At 33.5% G+C, this 26,675-nt stretch overlaps 3 protein-coding genes across 3 annotated transcripts; 1 reads left to right on the top strand and 2 right to left on the bottom strand.

Annotated features, from left to right (window-relative positions):
* Positions 1 to 2,810: 2,810 nt before the first annotated feature.
* LOC110648011 (uncharacterized) lies at positions 2,811 to 5,153 on the top strand. The gene is made up of 8 exons (XM_021802085.2): positions 2,811 to 3,193; positions 3,283 to 3,372; positions 3,779 to 3,838; positions 3,914 to 3,953; positions 4,075 to 4,168; positions 4,534 to 4,593; positions 4,676 to 4,767; positions 4,873 to 5,153. The coding sequence occupies exons 1-8, from the start codon at positions 3,087 to 3,089 to the stop codon at positions 4,957 to 4,959; spliced, it is 630 nt and encodes a 209-aa protein (XP_021657777.1). The 5' UTR covers positions 2,811 to 3,086; the 3' UTR covers positions 4,960 to 5,153.
* A 4,081-nt stretch (positions 5,154 to 9,234) lies between these two features.
* Positions 9,235 to 12,712, bottom strand: LOC110648007 (protein LOL2). Its single transcript, XM_021802080.2, has 4 exons — positions 12,383 to 12,712; positions 11,490 to 11,597; positions 10,901 to 11,010; positions 9,235 to 9,586 (listed from the first exon to the last, which is right to left on the bottom strand). The coding sequence occupies exons 1-4, from the start codon at positions 12,495 to 12,497 to the stop codon at positions 9,515 to 9,517; spliced, it is 405 nt and encodes a 134-aa protein (XP_021657772.2). The 5' UTR covers positions 12,498 to 12,712; the 3' UTR covers positions 9,235 to 9,514.
* A 944-nt stretch (positions 12,713 to 13,656) lies between these two features.
* Positions 13,657 to 26,021, bottom strand: LOC110648006 (DNA-directed RNA polymerase II subunit RPB2). Its single transcript, XM_021802079.2, has 25 exons — positions 25,550 to 26,021; positions 24,369 to 24,590; positions 23,995 to 24,285; positions 23,684 to 23,881; positions 21,051 to 21,115; positions 20,878 to 20,964; positions 20,690 to 20,810; positions 20,517 to 20,561; positions 20,286 to 20,423; positions 20,059 to 20,131; positions 19,823 to 19,899; positions 19,626 to 19,733; positions 19,418 to 19,534; positions 17,137 to 17,292; positions 16,936 to 17,040; positions 16,694 to 16,819; positions 16,537 to 16,614; positions 16,347 to 16,442; positions 16,149 to 16,264; positions 15,995 to 16,064; positions 15,862 to 15,915; positions 15,613 to 15,756; positions 14,924 to 15,223; positions 14,413 to 14,835; positions 13,657 to 14,294 (listed from the first exon to the last, which is right to left on the bottom strand). Exons 1-25 carry the CDS (start codon positions 25,796 to 25,798, stop codon positions 14,175 to 14,177), a joined length of 3,579 nt encoding a protein of 1,192 aa, XP_021657771.1. The 5' UTR covers positions 25,799 to 26,021; the 3' UTR covers positions 13,657 to 14,174.
* Between the last annotated feature and the right edge of the window lie 654 nt (positions 26,022 to 26,675).

Genomic DNA, 26,675 nt, shown 5'->3' with positions numbered 1-26,675 from the left:
TTTAATGGGTTGAACTTCTTTAAATGGTGTGAGCAAGTCAAGTTCTATTTAGATGTTTTGGACCTTGACTTGACATTATTGAAAGACTAACTCATTGCTATTATGGATACTAGTAGTGAGGAAGAGAAGTTATACCATAAGCAATAGGAATGATTAAACAAATTAAGCCTTATGTTTTTGTGAATGATTATTGCCAATAAAATTAGGGCTACAATTTCACAAAATGAAAATGTAAAAGAATATCTTAACCTTGTGAAAGATAGGTTCCATTCTAAAGTTAAGTCACTGCTGGTACTCTAATGGCATAACTCATGACCATGAAGTATAATAGGTCGTAGAATATGCAAGAGCACATTATTAGAACGAGTGATATTATAGTAAAACTAGAAACCTTAAGGATGACGGTTGATGATTCTTTTTTGGTGTAGTTCATTCTAAACTCATTACCTCCTAAATATGGGTCATTTCAAATTAATTACAATATTATTAAGGATAAGTGGAATGATAATGAATTGGCCAATAAGCTAGTTTAGGAGGAAACAAGACTGAAGAATCAAAGAACTTATTCCGTCAATATTATGAGTCAAAAAGCTGATAAAAGAATTAAAATTAAAGCCTACAAGTTTAAAAAGGAAAAAAAAGGATTTTCAAATGTTACTCAAGCTAAGGAAAATAAAAAATTGGTAGATAAGTGTCGATTCTGTATGAAAGTAGGACACTATCAGAAAGATAAAGCTTGATTTGAAAAGAAATGCAATCTTTATGCTTATGTATGTTTCAAATCAAACTTATTTAAAGTTCTTAATAATACTTGGTGGCTTGATTTTGGTGATACTATTTATGTACCCAATGTGATGAAAGGATTCCTTACAGTCCAAACTGCAAACTCAACTAAGACTTCCTACTTATGTGGAACCGTGTGAATGCTCCAATTGAAGGCATGAGACTTACCATTTGGTCTTAGATAATGGCTATCACCTAGACCTATTATAGACCTTTTATGTGCCTTTCAATTTCTAGAAATGTCATGTTTGTTTCAAAACTTGATGAATTTGGATTTAATAATAAGTTTGGGCATGGATGTTTTAGTTCATTTAATAATAATGATAATTCTATTATTGTTTCTAGAATTCTTACTGATGGTCTATATAGACTAAAACTTAATGATAATTTTATTGAATTCTTACTTGTATAGCAATATTAGAATTAAGCATAGCAGACTGAATGAAAATTCTATTTTCTTGTGGCATAGGTGTTTGGATCACATATTCAACGAAAGATTAGAAAGGTCGATAAAAAATAGGATTCTACTGAGTAAAGAAATTATTGATCTTGATGTGTGTGGATTGCATTAAGGAAAAACTAACCAAACACAATAAAAAAGGAGCCACAAGAAGCAATAAGCTTCTTGAAATAATACACACTGATATATGTAGGCCTTTTGATACTCAATCTTTTGGTGGAAAAAAATACTTTATCACCTTTATTGATGATTTTTCATGTTATGGATATATTTAATGAAAAATCTCAATCAATAAATGCACTTGAAATGTACATAAATAAGGTTGAAAGATAATTAGATAGATAGGAAAAAATAGTAAGTTTAGATAGAGATGGTGAATATTACGAGAAATATAATGAATTGGGACAATATGTCTTGGTCTATTTGTAAAGTTCTTAGAAATTTGTGGCATATGTTTACAGTATACTATGCCAAGTACTCCTTAATAAAATTGGATGGCTGAAAGGTGAAATCAGACTTTAATGGATATGGTTAGGAGTATGATAAATAACTCTTCTTTACCTATATCTTTGTGCATATATGCACTTAAAACCACTGTATATTTGTTAAATAGGGTTCCTAGTAAGGCAATATCAAAAATACCTTATGAATTGGAACTGGAAAAAAACCTAGTTTAAGGCACTTGTATGTTTGGGTTCTTGAGCGAAAGCAAGAGTTTATAATCTATATGAAAAGATATTAGATTCTCGAATGATAAGTGGAGACTTTATTGGTCATATAGAAAAATCTAAAAGGTATAGGTTTTATGTTCCAAACCATAGTCTGAGAATTGTGAAAATTGATAATGCTAGATTCCTTGAGAATTGTGAAATTAGTGGGAGTATTGAGAGAAAGAATATGCATATATAAGAAATTAAAGTTGATTTTCATATGCCTATTAATATTCTTATATCCACCCTTACTCCATATGTTGTTCTAGCAATTGTTGAAGGTCCTAACAGTGCTGCACAGCATAATGATGAAACACACCCTAAAGAAACTAACTTATAAAGATCTAATGAAGGTGATCCATTAAAAATACCATTAAAAAAATCTCAAAGAGAAAAGATATTGGCAATTGCTGATGATTATGCGGTTTTCCTGGAAGAGTTAGATTTTGATATAAAAAATCAATAAAGATTCAGTTTCATTGTCATAAGCCATGGAAAAGTACTAAGCCTGATAAGTGGTTAGACGCCATGGAACCTGAGTTAAAAACCATGGAACAAAATCAAAGTGTGGGGTTGCTGGCTTTGCTGATTTTGCATTGTCCTTATGGCTTTAGCCGAAGGAGTTCCCTTCTTTTGTTTCCAATCGGTTGATTTAGTCCAACTTCCTTGACGATAGCACTTTGCAAGGTGCATGATTGTTCTTGAATTTTTGCTTGGTAGTTATAGGTCTAGGGTTGGTTAGTAAAGGCTCTAGACCTTTCTAATAAGCCTATTCTAAAGGGTTGGGGCTTTATCTTTATAATTCATACCTTTGGCATTGATATGTGCTTTTGCCCTTTGGCTTTTATGCAATGAAACTTGCAGGTTAAAAAAAAAAAAAAAAAAAATTCACTGTAATGTGAGATGTGACCATGTGGCCTTTGACAACAGAACAGAACGAAAAGTATGCAAGATACTGCAGGCAATTTTTGTTTTTCAAAATTTAGAATCGACAGAGCGAGCGCTTACTGTTTAAGCGCGGGCGCAAGAGAAAGCAATTGAAGCTCAAGTTTCGTTTCGCGCTTTTCAAACCAAAACTGACAGAAAATCAATCTTTCAATCTCATTTCAATTCCTGCAATAGTCACACTAACAATGTCTACTTCGAAAACAAGCTCCAAGAAACGAGCCGCCGAGTCAGTACTCACCAAATCTGACTCCAAATTCCGAGTCGATGACGACTTCGATGTCGATCTCTCCAGGTCCATCTCCCGATGTATTCTTTCATGCATTTTCGCTTTCTCTGAATTTTTTTCCTTGTTCTGGTTTCAAAATAATGGTGAAATTGCAGTGATATCAAGGGGATAATGTCGGCGCTGCAACAGATCAGAGAGAAAGCGGAAAAGGATGGTCAAAAGAAGAACGAGGAGACGATATCTAGGTGAGAACTCGGTTTTGTTTAAATGGAATCCGAGTCAGATTACTTGATAAATTGATTGATTTCTACAATAGATTTATGGATTCTGACTAGAGACGTAGATTTCGAGTGTTTTTTGCTCACTGTTTGATTACAAGAGTCGAGGCCTCCATTTGAAGTTACATGCTGTACATATTTTGAATTTTGTTCGACAAACTCCTCCCTTTGGAGCTTGAAGAATTTGAATTTTACTAGTAATTCTCCATACAGTATTATAAGTATTCGTTTGAATTTGAATTTTACTATTTGATTTCATAACGAAAAACAATTTTGCTGATTAAGGTAGATTTATGGCGTGAAACTATTGAAAATAATTTTCTTTTGCTTCTTTGTTTTGGTGAATGATTTTTTTTTTCCTTTTTGGTGGCAGTGTGGCGTCTGAGATCAGGACAATGATTGATGAGTTGAAATCCAAAATTGAGAAGGACAGGTGAAATAGTACCAGTAGATTCATCTTTAAAACCAGATAATTCATCTTTAACTCCTAATTGCTTTACACTTCCAGGCAAGGATTTGCAAGGGCACTTTCAAAGAGCTCAAAAGAGGTCGGTATATAATAGTGATGGAGTTACTGAGGATAAAATTTAGCTCTATTATTGGCTTTTGTATTTTGAGTTTGATATAATGATCCAAAATGTAGTTTGATTAATGATTGTGCATTTCCAGTGTGAGAATTGCTTGAAGAATGAGACTACCAAGTTTCAAGAGATTCATGAGAAATTTTGCAAGGAGAAAGCGTCTCATTTGCAGGCCTTAAAAGGTAGTTCCTTTTAACTTAACGTTTTGCTGTGAATTTCCTAAATATTTTCTACTGCTGCTGATATGCTCTGAGCCCTGCTAATTACTATACATGCAACTTCAAGACATGGGTCATAGGAGAGCGCTGATAAATAGAACATAGAATAAATTGTAATTTATAAAAGAGCTGTGGAGATTAAGCCATAAATGTTCATGAAAATGATTAAATCTCAACTCTGTATTGTACACTTCTAAGCTTGGTGGCACTACATTGACCAATTTTAGTTTGAATTCACTTTCTGTTTTGAATGATTATGATAAAATATTTCAGTGCCAGAAAATTACTTAAAGTTGATTTTAGCTCGATTTGTTAATGTCGTTCGGCAGACACCATTTCCAAATTTGAAGAAGACAAGGAAAGGCTGTTCATGAGATATGAACAACTGAGTGAGCACTGTTTAACAATACTCTTTCTTTCTTGAGTAAAACATATAATTATTGCACTCATTCTGTTATGGGTCAATATCAGGGAAGAAAGAGAAAAATATGATATCTGAACAAGAGAAAGCTTGTGCTGATAAAATTGCAAAATTAGAGGAGTCCTTGAAAAAGAAAAAGCAGGTAAAAGTAAAACTGTTTACAGTCTATAGACAAAACGTTGCCGATTGGTGGATCTGCAGTCTCATGTCAACGGCCATTAATCAAGTTTTCTTCTTTGAAATACAGGATGATAAAACTTTCAGCATTTTGAGGAAAACGCTTGGTTCCTTCCTGGAAAACGCCTCAGACGAGGACTTCCCTCCAGATGAATAAAAGATTAATTGCACAAAAAAGCACTGGTGCATGCATTTAACTTTGGATATAGCTAATTCCTTCCTTTATTAAACAAAATGTAGCTTACGGAAGCATTTACTCATTTCTCATGTCTTCTCTGTTATTTTTGTTCTGTAGTACAATTATTACTTCACACATCGGATGCAATTTAAGTGTGAAATTCTGGCACGAAATTGCTTGTGGACCTGATGTGGTCAACATTGGGCGTTGCTTTTTCTAATTTTTACTAGTATACTCAAAAAATTCTTGCTTAGGATTTAGACAATATATATGTAAGATCTATTCGTAAAATAATTAAAATTTATATTTTTATGTATTGAATTTATGATATATTAAATATAGATTATTTTTTCTCATATATTTTTTACTAGTTCAGCATTATCATGATGTTTGTAAAATCATGATAAATTATATTTTAATAATTTTAGCTCTTGAATTTAAAATAAAAAATTTTAATTTTCAAGAAATAGGTAATTATATATAAGAAAAAATTTTCAATAATTAATTTTAAATTTAAGAATTGAAATTACTTAAATATAACAAGTTATGTTTGCACGAGTGTAAGAGAATCTTAATCCAAATGAGTCCAATGTCCAAGCATTTATCACCTCGGTTCTTTATTTTATTTTATGTAAAAATTGACAGTTCTTTCCTTATTTAAAAAACATATAATGGTTTTACTCTGTTTAATTTTCCCTATTAGGGCCCTACCCTTCCTTTCCTTTGGGGAAAGGGCGTTTGGGATGAGGAAAGATAGTAATGAAACATAGATCACATTCAACAAATGATATTATCATTTGAGATAATTACATAGATAAATAAGATAAAAAAAAAAAAATTGAGACCTTAAAGCATGCTAAAACCACCCACTTACAAGAGAGGTAATTACATCGGTCTTAACAGTATTTTGGATCGGAGCAATGAATATATTTAAAGTGGCTCGTTTGGTACAAGAGAAGTCAATATACAAATAAAATTAAGATTTGTTTGGTATTATTATTAGAGTTATTTTAAAAAATTATTTTTTTTAAATATATTAATTAGAGAGTACTAAAAAATTATTTAAAATTAAATTTTATAAGTTTTAAACGTAAAAATTTTAAAATAATTAAAACGTAGATTTGACCTTTAAATATGAGAATAAAAAAAAATTAATTAAATCAAATGCTTATAAAATTTTAATTTCTAAATAGGGATTTGATTATAAAAATTGAGAAAGATAAAGGTGATCCATATATGTAATTAGTGTGCCATCTAACAAATAAGTGGGAGAATCACGTTGGAGATAAGGTTGAAATGAGAATCGATAAGTGGCGGTGGATCACACGAAATCTTATAAGTCTCTGGGTGGGTCAGTCAAAATTCTGAAACCACCTACAAAAGTAGTGTTCTAAGCCATTGTGACTTCAAGGAAATACCATTCACCATGAAACTAGTTTAGATGCCAAGTTAAATTTTATATGTGGCATAACTATCGAGTTCAATGCAGTTATTTATATCTCTCTTAGAAGTTACCTACCTCTCATTTTGTTTTAGGGTCTTTTTATTCATAGGTCATTTATGACATACAAGTAGACTCGATCATAATTTGGTTTAGATTTATAATTGAATCGGAGCTTCATGAGTCTGTAAAGAAATCAATTTAATTTTTTTCTCTTTTTTAAATCAGACTGAAATTAAATCAATATAATTATAATTAATATTTTTTCTTTAAAATATTGAAAAAAATTCAACCATTGAATTTGCTCAAATTAAATCAGTTAAAATTGTAAAAACTCTACAATTTAATCTTGAACTCTTAATTTTAAAAATTAAAATCAAAAGGAATTAATTCAATTCAGTGGCTAAGTCAACATAATTACAGCAAGATTTAAAAAAATAATAATGATAAATTGTGATTTAAACATATTCTTTCCTTGACTCCTCTTAACAAGAGATCAAACACTCAAGAGAAATCAATTTATTCTACAATGCATATTAATTGAGTGGATCAAATACCAAGTTTTTCTTTCTTCTTTTTCTTTTTCAACTAATTTAGATGTAATTCTTTATCTTTCTTGATATCCACCAGCCAAATCATTTACATTTATAATATTGGCCAGTCAACATCAATATAGATATAAGTTTATTCCTGGAAAAAGAGCCCAGCTTTTCACTCCACAAAGTGAAAGTTACTTTAGTGGAATTCCCATGAAAATCTTAAATTGATTGTGAATGAGAAAGCCTACCCCTTACCTAATAATTTGTAGACTTAATCTGTAAAGTTCACATTGACCTGAGAAAAGTAGCCAACAGTCGTAATCATGTGGAAAATTCTTACCTCTGGGTGTTGGTAAGATTTACCATATCTAATTTTTGTTTTTACCTCTTAAATTATTCTCATAATAATGTTAATTCTCATAAATTTTATCATAATTAATAATATGATTGATATAATATAAAAATAATTACATATTATATAATCTTTTAATTAAAAAAATATCTTCATCAAAAAATATTTTCTAAAATATGCTCTCATCACTTTTCTTTTTAAACAGAGACAAATCAATTTTTAATATAAATAGGATCAGGGAAAGGAGTTCCTTCTTCCTCTCCTCTCTCCACCATATCCATCTTCTCTTTACTCTCACTTTATCTTTATCATAATACCACACTCTAACTCGAGTAGAGGAGAGTCTTCCGGTGAACTTTTACCATTTTTTCTTTGTTTACAGGTTCATTATAACTTAAACGATAAAAATGAGACTCATATTAATGAAACAACAATTATAGATTTTTATCAATGATAATATTAAATAATTATTTTCCATTAGGCTAATACCAAAACATTACCTAAAAAACATACTATGCTGTTTCAATATTGAGGAATTATTTAGTGTATTCAATATACATATATATTTCTCTAAATACATGAGTCACACCTTTATAAAATTAAGAAAACTAAATTTTAGTATATAAGGTATCACTACTTTTTAATACTTGAAGTGTATACAATAATTTTCTTTCAATCATAACAATTTTCAGCAGTAATTGGCTTTATGGAAATTCAATGAAGTGCTTGCTTCTTTTCAGTTTTGAACTCCTTAGCAAATGCAAGTAGAGTTCAGTTTTCAGGGAAAATAAAATAGTATACAATAAGTTGATTTGACATGGAATTTGTCATCTCACTCTTGTTAGTATAAGAAAGAGAATAAATTCAAAGGAACAAAATGAAAATCAATATGAAAAATGCTGCAGCCTACAAGGCAGTAAGCGACTCAAACCTAAATAAACAGCAACTCTTCAGATTTCAGAAGCCGTCAATTTCAGTCGGCAAAAACTTTATGGGTTTAACTTGATCGCTAATTTTGGGCTTGAGATTACTGATTAGAATTGCCGATAGCAGTCCAGTTGAGCAATGTTATGTATTCGACTAAAAGACCAAAGAATGTTGGTGCAGGCCCAGGTATACTACAGAAGGAATAAAAAGAAAGCAGAAAATTCTGGAGCCAATTCATCTGCTATCACAATTGGTGGAGGAAGACATGAATTTAGCCTAACTCAATCCCAAAAAGGACAACAAAAGGACTCTGACAGCGTATAAACTTAACCTAAGCGGGGAGAATTATCCAAGTCCATACATTTGAATTTTTTGCCATATCCCAAAGCGATGGGGTGAATCTCGCAGAAAAAAACCACCAACGGAATGGGAGTTGAGGTTGGAAAGATTGAAATAGGGAGAATCTGAGCAGGGGCGGCAGAGAAGAATTTACAAAAGAATTTCAGCAGTACTGCCGAGACAAGCTCTATACCCTTGTTAAGGATAATTAATCTCCTGGATTAGTATCTTTTCTTTTATGTTGTTAATAAATTATGAATTGTAATAGGGAGAATCGATGTGATTGCAGAAGAAGGGGTGGAACCGAAATTGCACTATCAATCCAAGTGAATTTTCCATATTCAGATTCTCTGTTTCTTGCAAATCTTGTGCAATTCGTTCCTAACATTCTGGGTGGACTGCAACACCCAAAAAGATCACATGAATTATCCACTGTTTGGAGGTCGTTGATCTTTGAACACAAGGACGCAGTTTTGAATTCTTTCAAGTTTGCTAATAATATGCATTACTCCTAAATGAAAGAAAGAAAGATCGCAGATGTAGCTGGACAAAGCAAGAATTCTTGGTCTTTTGTTGGTAAATCTGTAAATGCCATAAATATGCTCAATTGCTCAAAATTGACCAAAAGCAGAGCATTACTTAGCTTCCTTTCTACAAGCTTCCTTTCTAACAAAGATGGATTTGATAAGAAATAGTTGGTGTGATGACAGCCCCATTCCTAATCACTTAATCAGTTTCGAAAATGGCTCACCCTTGCTATCAGAATTCGGTAGTATCTCCGCACTAGTCCACTAGTTCATGCACAACCAAATAAGTCATCTCAGACAAGCCATATTCTGGCCGAGGACTGTATCACTATCACCTACAGAAATAATTACTGTCCAGTGATGGGCAACACATCTGCAGCGGCAAGGATGAGAACCCGGTGAAGCCCACTCACCAAACGGGGTTTGAAGGCGGGGGATGGTATCCTTGGATTACAGACCATGGCGGTCTCCTGTTGTGAACCTGCACACAAACCATCGACAATGTTAGTCTCAAGATATAGCTTTGTGTATAAAATTTAGGGGTGAGCATTCGGTTCAAACCGAACCGAACCGAATTAAATCATAAAAATCGAATTACATATTTTAGAAACTGAACCGAACCGAAATGGATGAAAAACTGAATCGAACCGAACCACTCTATTTGGGTTCAGTTCGGTTCAAACTGATCGGTTTGATTTCTGATTGATTTTTTAATTTAGACTTGATTTTCAAGTTATTTGATCTAATTTTGATTTTGATTTGAACCTAATAACCATTAATCAATGAAATTAAACAATTTATATATATATATATATAATTAAATATAATTCATAAATTCCCCATAAAAATAAATCAATTCAAAAATCGATTTGGTTCAATTTGATTCGATTTGAATTTATAAAATTATTATTTGATTCGGTTTGATGTAACTGATTTTTTTCTCTTCAAAACCGAAACGTATCGAAATAACCGAAATTTTTATAATATAAAACCTAACTGAACCGAACCGATTGAATTTTAAAACCAAACCGATTGAACCGAATTGATTCTGTTCGGTTTGGTTTTTCGGTTTAAATAGAAATCTGCTCACCCCTAATAAAATTTACACCAAGGTCGCATAATGGCAAAGAAAAAAATTTAGCTGATATTCTGTTCCAGATTTTTTCATCTATATCTATTTAGAAAACAGACGATTTCGTGTAGAGCAATCTCATAGTACTTTCAATTATGCATCACAAAATAGTCATTGTGAATGTATTACAATGTCAAGTTTGAAGTGTATATAAAACCTAATATAGAAATACAACTCTGTAGGCATCATATAGAACTGCCACATGATAAAAGAACAGAGACAAGGTGATTGCTTGATCTTTGTTAACAACAATTCAACAACTTTTCAAAAATTCTAATATATTACAGTACAAAAGCATAAATTGAACTAGTACTTTAATTGAAAATAACTACATCGATTCTTGTCAAACATTTGTATCATTATCATCCTGAGTAATATATTTCAGCAAGTGGAATTTCCCATGGTAAAGAAATGTTAACATGATGATCTGTTGGTTCTACTTGTAAATGACTACAACTTTCATGATTCCAATATTACAGTCCAACCTCAAAAACATGCATGATGATTATGCCTCAATGCGGTTAATACAGTATCATGAATTTTGTTGTGAATTCCAGCACCTTCTACTTAGCACTTGAAATGGCATGCCAATCATAATTAATACAATGTATGAAAGACCCATAAAAAGGTACAATTATATATCATGTGAAATTATTCACTTACTCCAATTTCTGTTACGAAATGGCAGGAGGAACATCGAACTGATGAAGCTCCATAAGGGTACATCAGCAATACTGCACATCTACCACAATTAACTTGCCCGACCTCATGTGCTGAAAATGAGGGATGATATTAAATTCTATAATAATAAATCAAGCCAATAATCTATTAGCAAATGTAATGTTTTATGGAGTCAAATGCAATCCTTTACCAGATAATATACACAAACACACACTATAAGGACAAAGTGTTGGACCAATTTAGCTCCTATTATTAGTCCGGGCTCACTTCAAATATGTTCTCATCTGATAACAAAGCATATTGGTTGATCCCTTTAAACAAATTTCTTACCATCCATCATGAAGGAATAAAATCAAAATCATATTTTCTTTCCTGCATAGTAAATTGAAGCAGATGAGAGAAAGAGAAAGTAAGAGACAGGTCTGTGTATCTGATGCAAGCCTGTATATGCATTCAAACATCACGATGACTTCAGTGAGGACTTGGGACTTTCCATCTAATAATAAGATCGACTGCAATTACACAGGAATTAAATATCCATTTAGCTAAAGGCAGAAGATAAAGGAAGTACCTTCTAACACAAAGTTAACCATCTGACAACATGAACATTGAACATGTCTGGCTCCTCTTGGATATGAAAGCAGACTTCGACAAGAACCACAAACCATTTGAGCCATTTCTGCATCAACAAAAAGATAGACAACATAAGATTTCTCCAGCATAGCAGTTGATGATGTGAAGTTATGTATGCAATTACGATAATAACCATCCATATGATATAGATAGTTATAGGCAGGTTCAGCACAATCCCAACCACCCCAGTTCCTTCTTTTTCTTCTCCTCCAATCTAGAAAATAGAAATATGCTCCAGCTAAACTCTATGCTGAAGTTATGGAAACTAATTCACAGCAACAACAATGGCTGTCATATTTTTTATTCAACAATAAAATCTTCTTTGTCCATTCCTTCTATATCCCTTGTGATCAGAGATCATCTCAGTCATAAAATCAAAGATTAAATTTTGCATTCTAAAAGAACTCCCAACGAGCACCAATACATGCCCAATATCTTGAAAAGCTGAATCCTTTTCACGTTTCACTACTTTTGCCATGAATGAATTTTACTTCGGCATTCCAAATAAAAACACATCGTTCATGACCTCTTCAACAGCTACAGTCTATCAATCACAAAGGAATCTCACAAAGCTAAAGGCATCACCCATGCTTGCGCTATTTTCTTGTCATAAAATGCAGTCATCAACTTCTTAACAAGCGCAAAAACACTATTGATAAGATTCTTAATTCTTAATCACAAAATTTCAACTTTTCCTCGAATTGAAATTCACAAAATTTGCTCAGAAATTGAAGTGACACAAACTAAGCAGCAAGGTTTTTTTTTCTCATTTTTAGATCTTTCAGCAGTATATAACAGTAGTCAACTGCAATTTATGCATACGCAAGTCACCTGAAGATGGAGGCTGCTGCAGGGGCGCAGGCGGAGGTTGCGATGATCCTGGAGGAGGGATGGACTGCCATCCGGGCGGTGGCCCTTCTTCCACTTCTTTTTTCTCCTCTTCCATGGTTTGTCCTTCCCTGTTCTCGATCGTTATCCCTCTCGCATGCGCGCACAAGGGCAGGCACACAGCTAAAATAAAGCAGAAATTCGGGACAAAACGGTTCCTTCTACCATTTGCGATGCCGTTACCATTTATTTGCCAATTATCAGTACCTTTTCCAGAATTTTTGTTTTAAAAGAAATATATTCATCTTTTCAAACCATGCGTTCAGCAGACAATTAACGCTCCGTTTGATGGAGGCGAGCGAAGGGCAAATAAGGTAAAGAGGGTTAAGTGGCTATTATTCTTCTGATTGGAAAATAGTGAGTTAATAAAGGATAAAAGTATCAAGTTGATCGTAAGTCTTATCTTCTTTTATTTTTTAAATTTTATTATTTTTTTAATATTTATTAAAATTTTAGTTATATTTATTAAAAATAAATTTAATCCATTAATATAAATAAATACCCTTTCTTTTAAGTGATCTTATCTGATTTTTTTGTTCTCTCTTGTAAATTTTGAATTCTTATAAAAATAAACTTAGTTTTATAGCTTTATAATTTTATTTAATTTTAATTATTAAATTATTTATTCTTTTAATAATTTATTGTAATTATTATATTTTAATTATTAATTTTTTTTAAATAATTTATTTTAAAAAATAGATTTTTATCTAATAAAAAAAATATTTTTTTACTTTTAATAATTATTTATCTTTTTTTTTACCTCTTTTCAAATATAAAAAATATATATTATCTCTCTTTTATCTTTTCATAATTCACCTTTTTTTCAAACATAAAATTTTATTATTATAACCCTCCTTACATTCTCTCTCTTACCCTCTCATTAATTACCATTCCCTCACCCCATCCAAACAGAGCCTAAGAGACTGAATCTTATTTTATATTTTTTTTTTCAGTGCTTTAAGTAATTTTCTCCTCCCAGGCTTAAGATACTTTTTATGAAAAATTTAATCTCATAATTCTACATAAAAAATTCATAAAAGATTTAAATTAGTAAAACACTTTTTAAAAAAGATATTATTTTAAATGTTATTTAAAAATTATTTATCATTTTTATGATCAAATATATTAAATTTAATTTCAAATTAGTTTTTAATATTTTCTGATTAATATATTTGAAAATTATCCTTAATTTCAGATAATACTACTTCAATTCACTCTTGCCATAATGGTAATTAATAAAATATTATCGTACAATTTCAAGCCCTTAATTCATTACAGGAGTTTTGTTTTTTGTTTTTTTTTTTTTTTGAAGAAAGAAGTACAAATTCTTAATATGCACCATGATAAGCATAGAGCATATATCGCATCTATTCCAAACAAAATTGCAGGTGAAAATAATACCTATACTGTTGGTTTTCATTACAACATCCAACAAGCTTTCTCCAAGCATGGATGACGAGAGCAATGCTTTGAGCGCCCACTTGTACCCACACATGATATCTCTAAAACGAATGTAAGTACTGCCTATCCAATCATTGATTTTGCTCTCACGTTGTATCTCTAGTAGAAAGTTTGCAGGATTCTAAATACAGCGAGGAGGTTGCCCAAATGTCCATTCATTCCAGAAACATTAATTTACTGCGCTTCAATCCTTGTGTCCAAATATCGTACCTGATGAAACCATGTACTCGACTCATCAAAGAGGGCAACATATTTCCAGTTACTGATGGTTAGATTAGGCTCCTTTTTTCTTTTTGTCTTTGGATGGTTTTACATCTTTTGTGAGCATCCTTGGTGCTATGGCCATCGCCATAAGCTCTTGGAAGAGCAGCTTACAGGCATAAGGAATATGCACCTGCATAAATGATGCATCAAAAAATATAAGAAACAGCAAGAGCTTTCTTTTGATGCACAACTGAATCAATAAAGCTTTGGAAATGCATAGTCAAGAAAATTTACATAAAGATGATCACCTGAACAATGTCAGTCTTATTCTTGCAACCTCTGCATTCAAAAGAATTCTTCTTGAGATTTGCAATAGCAATCAAGCCACACCGCTCGCAAACATGGACCCTATAGGCATCACTCTGATCAAACAACCTCTCTTTGAGAAAGTGTGCAGCACCATGTGCTATCATGCAATCTCGTTCCATTTCCCCAAAGCGGAGGCCACCATCACGTGAACGCCCTTCAGCAGGCTGCCTTGTGAGGATCTGCACAGGGCCTCTTCCACGTGAATGGATCTTGTCATCAACCATGTGCTTCAGCCTTTGGTAATAAGTAGGGCCAAGGAAAATCATAGCGGTAAGCCGTCGGCCAGTGTGACCATTATACATAGTCTCAAACCCACGCATTTGATACCCACATTTATGAAGAGCCCTGCTAATGTTGTCCACCTAAAAGATCAAATGAGAACAAAATATGACAAGTGCACATCAAACAAATTGACATCAGATTACTTGAACAAAGAATCCACAAACTTACAGTGACATCAGTAAATGGAGTAGCATCCCCTTCCTTGCCCATGTGAGCTGCAACCTTTCCCATGATACATTCGATAAGCTGACCAATCGTCATTCGAGAAGGAATAGCATGCGGATTCACAATGATATCAGGGGTGATGCCTTCCACAGTCCAAGGCATGTCTTCTTGAGTGTAAGTCATGCCCACTGTTCCCTTTTGACCATGCCTACTGCTAAACTTGTCTCCAATCTGAGGTATGCGAACAGACCTCACCCTTACTTTAACAAACCTCAACCCATCAGCATTTGTTGTCAGAAGAACCTACAAAGTTACACGTGATCAGAACAAGGAGGTTGCACTGTAATATCAAGCATTGATATAAATAGCTAGCTTTTTAAGCAGAAGAAGTTCACACTATCTGATACAATCTGGGCTCTCAGAACTGAATTTTGATACAACAACGAGATTTTATAATAATACAATTTGAGCTATCCAAACAATCAGGTAGCACAAAAATCACAGATTTCAAAAAATAGGGGAAGCATAAATGTAAACAGCTAAGTAAAATACGTTCACACTTCATCTGACACAATTTGTGCTCCCAGAATTGAATTGTGATAATAAAATGGGATTTTATGATTGATAAGCCTTTGGTAAAATAAACAAGAGACTATTTTTATATGACAATCCCAACCCAAAATCTAGCTTACTTGATCCACTATTCCCGTTTCACTGTGGCGCAAGCTTATGCTGTGATCACGCCTTGTATAACGTGCAGACTGTCCCTGAGCTTCATCCTGAGAAATAGGAGTGGTCTTTCCAATGATCACATCCTCACCTGAAACTCTTGTACCCTAAAAATAACATAATAGAGTGCTTTCAGAAAATAAATGAAGAAAATAATATTTCTAATAAGTGATAACTAGCAAAAAAAAAATGTCTTAACATAAATTGCTTACTGGAGGTGCAAGACCATCATCATCCAATTTATCATAAGAGCCATGACGCATGCCCTGTAAAACAAATTCTGAGTTTAATGATCAAAATTTTTTTCAGGAAGCAAGGAATACACAATTGAAAACTAGTCATCACCATTGTATTAGCTCTGTCAGGACGCCCAAAATCCTCTTTGACAAGTGTCCCCATCTTTTTCTCCTCATCTCTGTAATTTGGAGGGTATCAGCAACAACATTCTTGCAAAGAACCAGAACTGCACAAGCTAAAATGGTGTCTGCACTTCACTTACCTGTATGAACGGAAGAAAAGTGATCTGAAGAATCCACGGTCAATTGATGATTGGTTCATAATGACAGAATCTTCTTGGTTGTATCCAGAATAGCAGGCAATGGCAACAATAGCATTCTTAGGCAGAAAGGAAGATGCAGACAATATCAGAAACATGGTAACAACTAACAAATTAGAGAAAAAAAATACATGTCCTTACAATGCCAGCTGGAAGCTGCCTAAAGTGTAGGTGTTCCATAGCTCTTGTAGTAACAAGTGGTTTTTGAGGATAATAAAGAACATAAGCCAAAGTATCCTGTGCATGCCAGAGAAGAACCAATGTAAGCATTTATTGAACCACACAAGATGGAAAGCAAATGCAAATAACATAGTCAACAACCAAAACATACCATTCGAAATTGATAGTTAGTGACATATATTCCCATGGCTTGCTTTCCCATAGCAGATTGATACGTGTTACGTGGGGACTAGTTGCACCAAGAATAAATAAGCACGATGGGAAAAATATAGAAGTATTGCAACCAAGAGTCAGCTTTATAAACTTGCCTGGTTATGATCAGGAAAAGGAATAATTGAAGCACAAACACCTAAAATCAGCGACGGGTGGATCTCACAGTGGGTGTAAGTATCGGCATAAGCTTCCTCTGGGTTGAGCCTTGCTTGTACGAGATCCTGGAACCAAAATTTTAAAATCATGATTTCATCTGTTGTTAACAACCTCCTAATAACATATAGTCAAAAGATGCATCGCATCAATAGTTTCTAGCAATCAAAACTGTTTTACTCACATGAATGGTCATGGATATCATAGTGGTCTCTTCTTCCTCTGTGTCAATATATTCAATAAATCCTTTTGCCACAAGATCATGCCAACCACCCTCTTCTGAGGATTCCTGTTAAAATAGGAATCACACTGCTGTAACTACTGGAGGTAGGAAGTGGGAAAAGACATCTAGATAGCTAATTATGCAAAGAGTTAATTTGCTTACCCTCTGCTGCAGAGCATGAATGTCCTTCTTCTTGATAAGAAGCCTTTGTTTCTCAACAATGAACAAAGGACGACTGCAACGGCCATAGTCTGTGTATATTCGCAGCTCTTTCAAACGAATATCTCTAACGACCCCAACTTCAGTGTTGACATCAACCTGAATATCAAAAGATCATCAACATTATAGCACATATTCTTTTGCTCGCACAATTATCCACCAAAATAACAGATATAAACAAATTCTTGATCTAGGATTTAATAAAACAGCATTCAACAGTCACCATATTCTGTTTGCAGTGACCCAGGTTTAGCTGCACTTAGATAGCAGTTTCCATGCACTCTAGGCATACAGAATTCAAAATAACGCTACTCATAACATTTTTTATAAACAAAATTGATGGCATAGATGGTACACAAAATTAGCAAAAACTTATGACTTTATCTCCAATTGCCATACTAGAATTTTCTCTCTTATTTCTATATTGTTTTATGCAAGCCACTGCCCACCCAAAGGAAGCATACAGCTTTTATACTGTCCCATTGCCAGTTCTTCCATCCTAAGCAAATAATCACATAGAAAACACACACATGCCAAGTGATTCTGCAATGCCCTAACATGGTTGTAACATGGTTTTAAATAATAGCCATTACATGAGGTAACAGCCATTATTCACAGGTCTCAGGGGTACTGTTACTGATACCCCTCATAACTAATGGTTATAAAATTTTAGGGCTGGTAATGGCCTTAACAACCATTACTTAAAGGGTTAACGGACGACGTCATAAAACAGAGAATCTGCTTTTTCTTTTGTTGTACAGAGACAGCTTGACATCCATATCTTTTCTAGTTTCTCCATGGTCTGCACTTTTCCAAAGACTCTCTCTCAAATTTCCCATCTCTACAAAATCCTAAAATTTTGATCTTCATTTCTTGAGCTGAGAATTATCAAATGAACTATACAAAAGTTGAATGCACTTTGTCTTTTTTCATTATAATATGAGGCTCAAAGTGAGGAATCTAACAAGGAAGAGCCAGAAAGAGTTGCACAGAAGTTACAATCCAATTGATTTTGATTATATTTTTGAGTAAGATGATCCACTGTATCCTTGGTTGGAGGAAAAAAAATTTTCCTTTGCTTGATGGTGAGCAAAATCCTTGGTTTGATGAGAATGATGTTCGATAGAAATGCTCCATCACAATCCAATGCTCAAGATTAAGGACAAGAAAGTTGTGTCAGTAATACTTATGCATTAACAAGTTCAAGCGATAATGATAGTGATGATGATGGTGGTCATGAAGATGGAGAACAATAAGTAGAGGTGGTGCTAATAGTACATATGAAGATGAATACAATCAAAGACAAGGTGGTGGTGGTGGTGGTGGTGGTGGTGGTGGTGGTGGTGGTGAGTATGGTGATATTACTAATGATCAATCTCCAACAACGCAACACGCATATCACCGATCACATAGCCCTCATAGTTCTGTTGGTGATACATATAAATCAAAAGGCAAAGGTGTTGCATATGGAAAGTATTCTATTGATGCAGATAATTATGGCTATGGTTATGGCGCAAATATGATCCATGGAGGCTTATCAACTGAAACTACTACTACTAGTAGTAGTTACGAATATGGACAATCTCAATGAGCACACTCAAATCCACATCTATATAATCACCCTCCTATGACTTTTAATTACTCCTTATCAAAGCAATCACTCTCCCAACCCATTCAGGAACCTACGACAATGAACCAGACTTCATATGCCAATTTTAGGAATCCATTTGACTTTAATCCATCACAATATTAATATCATCAACAAGCTGATGATCAAAGCTCTGAAAATCAATGTCAAAATAATCAAGAACCTCCTATTCGCTCTTTTTTGGTAGTAATGAGATTAGTTCTATCTACCTAATTATTTTAATTTTAAATTGATTAATGCTAATGATATCTAACAATAATAGATTTAATGTTTTTATTTGATGTATTTATGCTTACTATTTAATTGTGTATCTTAGTTTTAATTATGTTTTTAAATATCTATTCATCTCATGAATTTTCAATTTTTTTTTTTTAAATAAAAATTTGCGTAGCAATAAGCCGTTACCATTATTTTACACATTACAAGCTATTTCTATCGCCCGCCACCGTGAACGCAGCCATGGCCATAATTTAAATACATGTTGCAACCACATCACACAAGCTCAAATTTTGGTCAATTGCAAATTAATTGTGATTCTTTTCACTCAATTGCTTCTAAATGAATGACTAAACTGACCCGTCTCCTCAGCCGTCTCAATGTCTTGACCAACATATCAGGATTACGATGGATGCCTACCCAGCAACCATTAACAAAAATTTTTGTAGCTTGAGGAATAACTGCAGGAGATATTTCCTGTGATCAAGGGGGAAAGTTAAAACAGTAAATATGTAACATGAAAACATAAAATAACAATCTGTTCACACAGAAGACAAAAAGGAAGCACCTCAAAATTCTCAGTACCCCATTCCTCCAAAAATTCCAAGATAGGATACGCAGCAGATCCAACAGTTATGTACACCATCAATGCAAGATTCTTCACCAGTCCACAAGCCTATTGTTACAGAAAAATAACGCACCCATTAGAAATGTTCAACGACTTCAAAAGCAGAATATTACATTTGCACAAGTTACTACACTCACTTGTCCTTCAGGTGTTTCAGCTGGACACATCATTCCCCATTGTGAATTATGCAACTGCCTAGGTTTAGCCAATTTCCCTGGTTACAAAACCTCAATTAAGGTCAACAAGAGGAGACATGGTGATAATAATAATAATAATAATAATAATAATAATAATAATAGTGACACAATGAGATATCTCAAAGTTGTGCCAATCCATATGAACCTACTCAGCAAAATTCATGATAGAATGATACCTTCACGCCCAATTGGAGAATTCAATCTTCGTAAGTGTGACAAGGTAGATGCATATGTCAAACGATTTAACACCTGTATTTTTTTTTTTTGGAAAAAAAAATAATATCAGCACAAGTAATGCAAAATCAAAATTCAGAAAATTATAAATGAAAAATGCAGAAAAAAGAAAGAACAAACATAATATTGGATAAATACACAACATAAAGAAGATAATAATGACTCATACCTGTGACACTCCAGCTCTTGTACCAGCTGCATTTGCTTGCCCCCAGTTACCAGTGGCTAGCGAGTATTTAAGACCACTAGTAATGGTTTTTGCTTTAATGGCAAATTGCAGATTAACATCCTTTCCATTATCTACACACTGTACCATCCATGAGAAATATAGGTAAACAGTCTCACAGAAATTCAACTAATATGACTGATGAAAGCTAGTTTTATCCAGAAAAAAAAAAACCTTTTGCACATAAGATCTGACGTCCCTAGTCAACTTTCTGAATAACTGCATCAAACAGTATATCAAAGTTCAGAGGAACTAAGAACAATAATAAAACAATGAAATCTCAATTATCCTAACAGTTACCAGGAAGGAAAAAAATTAAATAAAAAAAAAAAAAAAAAAACACAAACCATTCTAAAGAGTCCACCAAGTAAAGGACCAGCAAGGTCAAGTCTTTTGTTGCCATAATGATCCCTGTCATCTTCTGCCCTCCGGCCAAGTGCACAAAGTAGAAGCCGGTGAATTATGTACCTGGCAAAAACAATTATTCAGTCATAAACCACCACAACACATACACTCCTTATTAAAGCTGACTTACCCAAAATAGTAAGCTTTTTTGGTCTCACAATATTCTCCAACACCAACATGAGGAAGCATTTCCTTTTGAAGGATCTCTTTAGCATATCTATAAGGATGCACAGCAAATTCTCAGTTAGCATTTAAAATATTCACAGAAAAATCTTGCTGAAGAATCAAGTTGCAAGAATATACTTTATCCTTTTTTCCCTAGTTACACCAACAGTTGCTCCACGCTTTCCAATGTAATCTAGTGCAACCTGCAGAAACACACAATCTAATCAGAAAAGCTCAATAGCCAGCAATAAAACTAAAAATGTGAGCACCATATTCTTGGCAACAAAAACTTGCTACAAAACTAGCACCCAAAAACACGTTGCGAGTATAAGAAAAATAAGCAAGTACAAAGCGCTAAAATCCTCAGTTTTGATAAAGTATGCAAGGGAAAATATTTCAATGAAAAATGAAGGGGGAAACTCACACACAAAAAGAAGAGGAGGAGAGAAACAAAACTCCTAAGTCGACTCATAAAGATAAATTGGTTTCTTATTACTGAACATGATTAGACAATGTTATGATAATAAGAAGTATAGGAGCTGAAGGAATGTATAGGGGAAATAACTGTTATAGGCAATTATAAATAGAGGGAAATAACTGAAGGTTGTTCATAAGTCAGACTTAGTTGAGAGGTTGACTATAAATAGAACTGTAATATGAGAAAGCAGTCAGTTATGATCAATAAAGAAAATATTATTCTTCCCTCATCTATTCTCTCTCTCTATTTCTCTTCCCTATTTCTTCTATTATCTCATCTCCTTTCTTTTTCATTCTTGGAGCAAAAACCCTAACTCAAGGATCATGTGACAAATTGGTATCAGAGCCCAGATCCAAGTTGGGTTTGCTTCCAATATTTTCTGCTGGAGTCACAACTCCAAGCAGATTCATGGGAGTCTTCCAAAATTCCAGAATTCTAGGTTTTTTCCTGCTCTTCCCTCTTTCTCTTCTTCTCTCTATTCCTTCTTTTCTTCTTCCTTGAAATCTCTTCCCTTTCTTCCCTCTATTTCTTCTTCCTTCTCTCCCTGAAATTTCTTCCCTTTCTCACCTCTATTTCTTCTTATTCTTTCTTTCTTGAAATTCTTGAATCAAATTCTTTCTTCTTCTGTTACTTTCTTGTTCTTTCTTCTATTCCCTTCTTTAATTTCTCATCTCCAGCATTTCAAGAAACCAGTTTCTTGAAATTCTTGAAATTTTTGTTCTTCTTCCACCTTTTCCCTAATTTCTTCTTTCTTGAGAACCAGACTTCTCCCTAATTTTTTTTCCCTCAATTTCTGTATTTCCAATTTCTGCCCTGTTAGGGTTTCTTTTCTCTATTCTTTCTTGAAATTTTTGAAATCCTTATTTCTGCCTCAACTTTTATTCCCCTGTTCCTATAATTTTTCTTCTCTGATAACAACATTTTCTGACATCTTACCCAACCTTCTACAAGATGATCATGGAAGACCATCCTTGAGAACAAAAGTTACTCGTGAGGATTATGGAAGTTGTGGAAAGAGGACTAAAAAGCCAAGAAGAATTGTTGTTACAAAAATTAGAGAAATATGAGAAGTCATTTCAAGAGAAAATAGATAAAGTGATGGAAGCAATTCAAGTGGTAAAGAAGAATGTGGTAATTGAGGATCCACTTCTTGAAAATTCGAGTGAAGAACAAGATGCGCCTGACGAAACTTCCAATAAGAAAGACAAGTGCACTAAGGTGAGCAGGAGCAAGATCTTATTTCTGATTTGTCTAGTGCAAGAGAGGACTATGAGGAGGAGAAGGATGAGAATGGTGATGATAGGAAACTAGAGTTTGCAACGGGGAATGCAAAAGGTAAAACTGAAATTCTTGCCACATAAATTTTTGAAAACAAGAAAGATAAAGGAGTTATAAAAAGTGTGGGTACTATAAGGAAGTGGCAGAATTTTAGAAGCCAAGATGGTGAGTTTAACTGTTGTAATCCCATAAGCCTTATGGAATATGATTGGAAAATATCAAGAAGGGAAAGAAAGAAAGTTCAGCCATCAAAAGGTGTTGTGATTCTTTCTTTTAGGTTATTTTCTGCTATTGCGATATATGTTCATTTTCTGGATATGGAGGCAATCGTTTTCTGGTCAAAATAGCAAGGAAACTACTCATATGTTCATTTCCTAATTCAAGATTTTGGTCTGTCCTTTCAGTGTTATAGTTTCAGCTCTCCTTATTCATTCTTGAGGACAAGAATGATCTCAAGAAGTGGGGAATGTTATGACAATAAGAAGTATAGGAGCTGAGGGAATGTATAGGGGAAATAACTGTTATGGGCAATTGTAAATAGAGGGAAATAAATGAAGGTTGTTCATAAGTCAGACTTAGTTGAGAGGTTGACTATAAATAGAACTGTAATATGAGAAAGGAGTCAATTATGATCAATAAAGAAAATATTATTCTTCCCTCATCTATTCTCTCTCTCTATTTCTCTTCCCTATTTCTTCTATTATCTCATCTCCTTTCTTTTTCATTCTTGGGGCAGAAACCCTAACTCAAGGATTATGTAACAGACGACAAGAGAGAAATTTGGGGAAAGAAACAAGAAGAAGAAGAACTGCTTTAGCATGAAATAGAAGAATGGGTCTGTTTTATACTGAAATAAGTGCAAATTTTAACAATAGAAGTTCAGTCAAATCATTCCACAGAAAGGACTATATTTTTCACATTAATTAACATTATCAAAACAAACATGACAGCACCTTCAAGCATAAACTGTCAATAGAGGAGCAAAACATTAAACAAACTAGCAAAAAAAAGGTACCTGTTGATTTTGAATCACAAATGCTTCTTCAAGAGAAGGCCGAAGCAACTCCATCATTTGAGTATCAGAGAAATCATAGCATATGTGTTCTAATATGTCTTTGTCAGCAACAAACCCCAGAGCACGAAACACAATAATAATTGGAATTTCAGTTCGAATATAGGGAAGTGTAGCTCGAATGTACTGCCCTGAAGAGCCCTGAAATAATGAAAATTAAGACAAAACACATAAATACTGAAAACTACTTCTCTAAGAATGAATTAAAGAATAAAACCAAATGAGAAATAATCAAACATTGGTCTCTAGCATACCCCCTTGGCACTAGTCCGGGATAGCATCCGCACAAACATGGTACTAGGTGGCCGGTTCTGAGACTCTGCCATGGACCGAACTTCGGCAACATATGCATACTTGTTTGGCTGCCTCTTCTTGAACACATAAACATGATTGGTGCTCATCTTCTCCTGAGCAATCAGAACTTTTTCACTTCCATTGATAATGAAATATCCACCCTGATCATAAGGACACTCCCCAAGCTCCGTAAGATCTTTCTCTGAATTCTGGTACAATGTGCAATAACTCGACCGAAGCATTATAGGAACCTATAGCAAATAATAAAGCGGTGAGATTTTCAATTATAGAATTAGATTCATCAACTCATCAATGAAGAATTCATTGTTCACACCTTCCCAATGAAGACTTTGGTGAAATCTTGAGTTTCAGTAACTTCTTCACCATCATGTCCTTTCTTTATGACCCTCTTCGTAACATCTACATACAAGGGGGCTGAGTATGTTAGGTTCCTCAACCTTGCAGCTTTAGGAAATAAAGTTGCAGTCTCTCCATCAGACTCGGTCATCATAGGCTTGCTCAAATAAATCTGGCCAAAGCTTATCTTATAGATAGTCTGCAGGAAAACCCAACAATGTTAAAGACCAAAGATAATGCAACAAAAGAGATATAATTATAAGTTGCTTTGTACTTAAATCCACCGAGTCTGAAAGCTCTTATTATTCAAGACATAGTAAGAATAAAAATCCTTTACACATGACACGTGCGAGTAAGAGTACTATTTCATTACCAGAAACAATACATGTTTTCACATGCATCTTCCAGACAAAGCTAGCAAAACAAACTAAATTCTCTGCAATACTCCAATACCATATCCACAACCTTTGAGGGATTAATCATACATTCGTCTTTAAGATTTTTTAGAAACGATATATAGCAATCCCATTAAAGATAATAAAATAAAATTATTGTCAACAGCATAAATAAGATTTGAAAAAGCTAATTTAAGAGATTCTATAAATTAACCCCAAGTTCTTGAATTATGCATCTCAGATGATTTAAGCAAATGAAATAAGAAATTCTATGATGTTTCAAGTACTACTTCCCAATGAAACAAATGCATCTGATGACAGATTAATGAAACTAGCTGAATAAAACCGTGCAACATTTGTATCACAACAAATAATACTATAATCTCCGTTTGGCCCTTTACATTTTAAGCTGATACAAGGTAAAGGATAGTGGAATTATCAGTGCTGTTAACACTAGTGTCCTTTACTAAGTTATCATTTTCCAAAATTTCAAGAACGAACATTTATCCACCCAGACACCCCAAGCATTTGAAGTAATTTAAACCTTTCCACAACTTATAAACAAACAGGTAATTCGTTCTAGTTATGGACAAGTATGCCCATACCGACTAGAAAATTTGAGAGCAAAAATATTTCTAAGCCAACTAATTTACAAGGAAACGCTTCCAGTGAGGCCCTAGAAACCCTAGAACCAAAAAACCTGTCCAAAGAAGACAAACCACAGCTCCCAAAAATCCTCTCCTTAAACGAAAATTTCTGGTACCTCAGCGAAATCAGACTGGTGGCCAGGGTTGTGCTGGCTCTCGGGACGAATCTCAATATCAGCCGACTCATCGACGATTTCCTGCATCGTATTCTGAATAAACTCATCGAATGAATCAAGCTGTTGACGCACCAGACCTTTCTCTTCAAAATAGGCAGAGATGACAGCCCATGCGTCCTCCTGCGTGATCTCATCATCGTCTTCTTCCTCCTCATTTAGAGGCTGATCGTACTCCTGGTCGTCTTCCATGGCAAATTTCGGGCCTTTTTTGGATAATTAGTGTTCGTTAATCAAGTAATTTACATATATTCTTCAGTATTAGAGAATTATTTGCTGCTTATGCTTGATCAGTGGATACAGAGAGTGTTCAGTGAAACCCTAGATAAGGTTTTAGAGAGAAAATAACACTACGGTCACGAAGTGTATTTGCGAAATGCCTAATGGCTGAAAAGGCCGAAGTAAGGTGGTTTTTATTCGCAGACTTGGGAATGAGAAGGCGGTGCCGGTGTGAATCGATGACCTGGAGATGGACCCGGGAAGTGTGAACCGACCCGAACAATGCTTGGTGGATCCTGTGCCCGTAAAATTTGGGCTTCTTGACTCTTGTTTAACACAGAAGAGCAATCTGGTCCATGATGATTAGGTTATAGTTATTAATAAATTTTTATTATTTAAAAATTTTAATTAATTAGTTTTTAATTTTTTTTATTAAATTAAAAATATTTTCTATTAATAATTTCTAATTAAGTTTTTTAAATTTATTTTAAAAAAATAAATTAGAAAAAATTTTGCTGAAAATTATTTTTATAAAAATTCATTTATTAACGATAAATTTTTGAAATTTCATATACATTTTAAACTTTTAATTTTTGTTTACAATTAATTAATGGAAAATAAATGAATTAAATAAATACTTTATTAAATTAAATATTAACAATTAATTAATTTGATTTTTAAACAGCAGGACATACTAATGATAAGACTTAATCTCATGGCATCTTTATAATTTTTCTAATTATTCATAATTTTACATTTTCACTTATAACAATATAATTAAAATTACTAATTTAAAATTTTAAAAATTATATATCATGTTAAATCTCAAAAAAATTTAGTATTTTACTAA

The sequence above is a fragment of the Hevea brasiliensis genome, chromosome 11, assembly GCF_030052815.1.
Source record: "Hevea brasiliensis isolate MT/VB/25A 57/8 chromosome 11, ASM3005281v1, whole genome shotgun sequence".
In the NCBI taxonomy this organism is placed as follows: Eukaryota; Viridiplantae; Streptophyta; class Magnoliopsida; order Malpighiales; family Euphorbiaceae; genus Hevea; species Hevea brasiliensis.
Note: the sequence above shows the minus strand (reverse complement) of the source record. Positions and strands in the feature narration are given on the sequence as shown.